This window comes from Penaeus chinensis, chromosome 8 (genome assembly GCF_019202785.1).
Source record: "Penaeus chinensis breed Huanghai No. 1 chromosome 8, ASM1920278v2, whole genome shotgun sequence".
Lineage (NCBI taxonomy): Eukaryota > Metazoa > Arthropoda > Malacostraca > Decapoda > Penaeidae > Penaeus > Penaeus chinensis.
Window position 1 is genome coordinate 34,471,952 of NC_061826.1, and position 6,109 is coordinate 34,478,060.

The 6,109-nt window shown below is 39.7% G+C and overlaps 1 protein-coding gene across 2 annotated transcripts in view; it reads left to right on the forward strand.

The window, feature by feature from the left end:
• The window catches only part of LOC125027725, a 9,560-nt gene extending 5,501 nt beyond the window's left edge, over positions 1 to 4,059 (forward strand). For both annotated transcript variants that reach the window (XM_047616824.1, XM_047616826.1), the window contains one exon: positions 1 to 4,059. This exon is cut by the window's left edge and continues 673 nt beyond it. In XM_047616824.1, coding sequence (XP_047472780.1) covers positions 1 to 3,148 — 3,148 coding nt within the window. In that variant the 3' untranslated portion in view covers positions 3,149 to 4,059.
• Positions 4,060 to 6,109: the final 2,050 nt, after the last annotated feature.

The window sequence follows — 6,109 nt, forward strand, 5'->3', positions numbered from 1 at the left end:
TGTCTGCAAGCAGGTGTTTCTTCGTTTGAGTTACCTGAAAATACATATCAGAGTACACACAGGATTTCGGCCGTATGTCTGTGACGTCTGCAAGAAAGCTTTTACCCAGTCTTCAGCCCTACAGAGTCACACGAGAATCCACACGGGCGAAAAGCCTTACCAGTGCAAAATCTGCAAAAAGCGTTTCAAAGAGTCCTCCAAAGTGACTCGCCATATGAGAGTTCACACTGGCGAAAAACCATACAGGTGCAAGCTCTGTGGGAAATCTTTCTCTCAGAGCGGTTCGCTTAAAATCCACTCGAAACAGCACGACCGATTTATTAGCAATGGGGATAAAGGAAAAAAGAAAAATTGTACTACCCGTTTAGGACAATGTACAAGAGAGTTTAGGTTGAGGAAAGACCTGACAGACACATCACTCCAGTCTGAAGAAGAGGAACCTCAAGTTAGTGCCACGGAGTGTAAAGATGATCTCAAGAACAAGATCGATCAAATGCCTGAAACTATGTCGGAGAAAGAGAAAGAAGACGAAAATTTGAACAATCAAGATTCTGTGATATGGTTAGTAGAGAATAAACCCGAAACCAAAACAGACAATGGCCTAACTCCTTTTCTTCCTGGACCATGTGAAGCTGACAATGCCTTGGACATAAAACAATCACCTACTGTTTGTGAAGAATACACGAATGTTCCAGCTGAAACACCAAGGCCTGAGTACGAGATAAACGTCTCCGCTGAATTAGAATCGAAGGCCAATGGAAGCCCCTTGTGTGATTCAATAACTGACGAAGGCACAGACGGAGATCGAGAAGGAAATGCGACAAGTAAAGGCATGAAGAAGATTCTTCTAAAACATACCGGTAAAGAGGCGTGCATGCCGAGGAAGAAATGGAAAAGGAAAAGATTGACGGCAAGGCCAAAGAAGACAAAAAGAGGCAAAAGAGAGATTTCTGTTTCAATCAATCAAACCTTAGACAAACTAGTCAAGGAAGCGAGTGAAAACTCTGCAAGTAGAGGAAATCCTGACAATCCTAAAGTACCTACTCCAAGTACACAACATATTGAAAATGGAGCAAGATTGACAACTTCGCTGGCAGAAGATGGAGGACACCAAAATACACACGAGGAAACTCCCGAAGTTAAAGAAAAAAGCCAATATCTCTTCCAACATGCCGAAATGCGCAGAAATGTTCAGAAATCAGATGAACACAGTGAAGCAGGGACTGTACAAACTAAAGAAAAAACACAAGAATGCACTGCTGCACACATGTACGAAAGAAGTCCACAACTGACAAGTTTGCTAAATATAAAATTGTATAAGCCCGCGCTAAGCAGGACCTCAAGCACAGCCTTCCCTTCTTTCTCTGAGCAAGTACTTAGTCATTCTACTCTAACTCCTGAGAACATTCCTGTGCTCTCCAGTAAAACTGCACCGGCGAGGCATCAATCTACAAGCCGGATTACGGAGCATATGAAATGGGAATCAGATAATGATCAATATCCTCTAGATTTATCCAAACACAAAGCTGCCAGGTCGAGTCGACAGCATAAGCCAGAACCGAGCAAAGTCGGCGACGAAGCACACAGAAAGGGAAAGACGCCTGAGAAAGCTGACGAGAAATCACATAACGAAGAGGCGGAGAAAGACATGCTAACACAAGACACGTTTCAGACTTTCTCGCAAAGGCTCTCGGTCAACACCAGGTCAAAGACACAAGGTTATAGAAGCTTAAACCGTCGCGTTCAGAGGAAACCAAAGAAGCTTGACGAACAAACGCTGAACGAACCTCATAGAAAGAGTAAACAAACCGACAAAATACGCTTGGAGCATCCAGTTGGAGACGCGGTTAAAATGTTGCCGCGAAAGCCAATTGGAATGGGACAAAACTTTTTCAGGGCATCCCCGTCCTTGAAAGACCACGCGACTGAAACTAATCATGACACTGAACAGACAAAGAACCTTTCTACGAAAAGTGCTCAGCGGAAGAGTTCAAGGCAAACGGATCAAGGTTTACCGAAATCAGGGAAGCCAAAGAAAGGTAATAGGAAGCACCGCGTAAAAATCTCGGAGAAACCGAACAAACGGACAAATGAGAGGGTGTGTAAAAAGTCACTTATAGACGTTATTTTATACCAAGTTCCACGTGAAGAAAAGAGCCTTGAAGAATACCTACACGCAGACAACGATATCCATAACAAGGAAGCGCTAAGTAGAGAAAGTCGAAAAACGACAGAACATGGAAAAGGTAAAAAGAGCGACAGATGTGAACATGAGGGATCGAAGGTGTATCCGGAGCAACACCTAAACAGAGAAGCCGCACGGGCCAGTGAGGAGGACATACCACAAGATCTCTCCTGGAGGATGCCAGCGCAAGAGCGGGTTTCGGAAGGAACCTTGTTCTACGCAAGTAATGACGACATTAGCTGCGTCGAAGTGGTAGTGCGCACTAGCTCAGACAATAAAGTTGAAGCTGTTTTTAAAGAAGAGGATGTCAAATATGAATCGGGTCTCGAACCTCATGAAATATCGACGGCGGAGTTACCTTACAATACCTATAACAATCTTTGTGAGATCGAGATCCCGGCGATGGAAAGCACTGCAAGTACATCATACATGTATGACGAAAGAGCGTATTCGACAGTCTACCTCACTCAGGAGGAGCCGAGTCAACGAGAGGACGCCAGTACCCTGTACACTGTCCAGGAAAGCAGCGCCCATTCGAGTTACAGTGAGCATTTGATGGTCGCCAGTCATAGCATTGGTAGCGGTGTTCCTTACCCTCAACCGTGCGCCCACTTAGGTTTTAATGAACAAGTGATCGCAGCAAATCACAGCATTAGCAATGGTGATCCTTTTTCCCATCTGGGCGCCCATTCGAACTATTGTGAGCATATGATTTCAGCAAGTCACAATATTAGTGGTGGTGTTCCCTACCCTTGCGCCGGCGTTCCTTCCCCTTATCCGGGCGCCCACACAAGTTATAGTGAACACTTGATATCAGCAAGTCACAACTTGTTTAGCGGTGTTCCTTACCCACAGCTCGAGGATCAGGTGTATCAAGAGAGAATCAACACACCTCCCTCTTACCCTTCCTATAATTTCGTTTGCCATTATTACGCCGTTTGCCAACCTTACGATCATTATTGATTATCGTTCATCAGTTTGAGTGTGATCACCTTTCTTCCATTGTTAACAAGTCTGTCCTTGTGTGTTCTATACTTACCCTAAGAGTTATGGGTTAGCATGAATGGGGTATTATGTTATTCAGTAAATACCCTGAAACACTGCAGAAGGATACAGTTCACGCACAGACACACTCACTCACCCACTCACTCACGCACGTACGCACGCACGCACGCACACGCACACACGCACACACGCACACACACACACACACACACACACACACACACACACACACACACACACACAGAGGAAAGGGACAAACTAAGATTGGGTGCACTTAAAACTGTTGTTAGAAAAGTGGATTTTAAAATGTACATAGCAGCCAGTAGCCAATGCATTCTACTGCAATTCATTACGGAAGTCTAAAAGACGTCTTTATTAGCTTTATTTAAGAAGAAAGAAAAGACACTCGGTTATTTTTGTTTCTTTTATTACTTTTGTGAACAGTGCAGTCGAGTTCAGGTTTGTTAGTTCTTGCGTACTTGTACTTACATTCATTATAATGCGTGTGTCCTCTTAAGTACGCATCGGGAAATATGTGCATGCCATTTGAATATAATTTTCCTTTAGTTGTATGTATTTTGTTCTTGTCGTTCTGTTACGTAATCTCTTACCGTCGAATTGTTATTGTTTTTGTTATTTAAAACAGTACTTGCATCAGGGAAGGAAAGAAAAATACTCTCTGGCTGATTTTTTTGTAATCTTTCCTTGTTTTGTTTTTATATTCTTTAAGGAATAATTTGATGAAAAGAAAATGGGAAACTGATATTTTAATGTGATTGTTGCGTTATTTTAGTCGTGTAAATCTCAGTAATTTATGTTGTAAATGTATTATAAAATCACCAAGGAGGAACAAATGCAAATATTACGTTTTGAGGAATGAATTATTATTATTATATGATTTATCATTTCTTATCTTAAATTGGCAATATTGGGGAAGACACCCTAAGCACATTAATAATAGAAATGCACAGAAAAGACTCGGTCAAAATTTTAATAGTAAAAACATATAAACAAAAAATGCAGAAGGGTGTGGAAAACAAAGAAAGACAAAGAGGGATTTAATGAACCGAAAAAAAAACAACTACAACAAAAAACAAAGATACGACAAGAAATCATTGAAACATTAAAAACGTACCTATTTACGTATCTTTGTCTTCTTATATTACAGAACAAAAACATTAGAAAAAATACACTTTAATGTCAACAAGGGAGTGTAGATGAATAAGCATGTTCCTAGATTAAGGCTTTAATAACGAACTAAAGAAAGGGAATTTAATATATTATGAAAACAAAGTCTAATCTATGGGCGTACACGAATTTTAGAAATTCGTTCGACGCAAGAGAGAAATATGATAGCAGTAAAGTTGGCATTGGTGATAAAATGGAATTGAATACTTGTTTAATAAAAGGATAATGATAGAATGAAATCTAATAGGTGTAATAGTATATATTAGTTTGCTTTTATGAGGCTGGGTTAACTCCCGTGAAAGTAATGTCTGTGTTTGTTTACATTCAAAAGCTACAGTTATTCTTAAACTTTACCTGAATATATATTTTATGATTTACTTTTATACTGCGTATCCTATTCGCCTTTAATTCATTTTTTTATTTGATTTCCTTATTCTGCCTCGGGTTTCATGTAAGTACTTCCTTACACACGTATCCCACGCGAGTCGGTTACCCTTATTATGTTTTCGTTATTTTCCCATCCTTCTGTTTTCGTTATATTATCCCTATTCCATTTTCGTTATATCCCGCCTCTTCCGTTTTCGCTAAATTCCCAGTCTTTCATTATTGTTATCGTCTCCCTCCTCTATTATCGCTATATTTTTCCTCTTCGTATTCGTCATATTTTCCCCTTCTCCGCACTTGCAATATTTTAGTTATATTTTTCGCTTTTCATCTTCGTTATGCTCTTCCTCTTCCATTTTCGTTATATTCGGCATCTTTCATCTTGGTCATCTACTCCCTCTTCTGTTTTTTATTATATTTTCCCTTTTGTGTTTTCGTTATATTCTCCCTATTCCGTTTTCGTTATAGTCCTTCAGTTCCATTCACGTTACATTCCCCCTCTTCCGTTTTCGTTATATTCTTCCTCGTCCATTTTCGTTATATTCTCCCTATTCCATTTTTTGACATATTCTCCCTCTTCCATTTTCGTTATATTCTCCCTCTTCCGTTTTCGCTATAATATCTCGCTTTCATTTTCGCTCTATATAACTTCCCCCGATTTTGCTATGTATATACTTCTTATTCTTCATTCTTATTTTAGTTCCTCTCTTTCGCTTCGTTCCTCGGCAAAAAATATAGATCAAGAAAATGGATGAAATGACGAAGTAGTACAAATGAAACAAAGAAACAAACAAAGAGAACAAGTATAGCTCGGAAGATGACGTCATCGCGCGCCGGGATGAGGGTGGAGGCGGGGGTGTGGGGGGGAGGGGGATGGAGGGGAAGGGGGAGTGAATGTAAAGGCGGTTTTTAGTTCTATTTTATCTTTTATTACATTCAAGAAAGAGATAATGAGAACAAAAAAGAATCAAGTTCGCTTTGTGGAGGAGAAAATGCGGGAATGACGTAATTAGTTACGTCATCACTAAAACTAGCCTCATTCTGCAACGGAATCATTGCCATTACCCTTTATATCATCATCGCTTATAATCTTCATAATCATCCTCATCTCGATTATCAAATGATCGGGAAATGATTATATACATATGGCATATTAGGTTTAAAATAATCAAAACACTAAAAAAATCGCAGAAAAAATAAAACAAAGACTTGGAAAATATTAAAAGACTACAAGCGCACAGATATGAATACGAGAAAACGATAAAAAAAAAAATCATACGAAACAAGAACCATACGCATTGATTAAAAAAACAACAAAAAAAACGAAAAGGAAGGAAAAGAAACGGA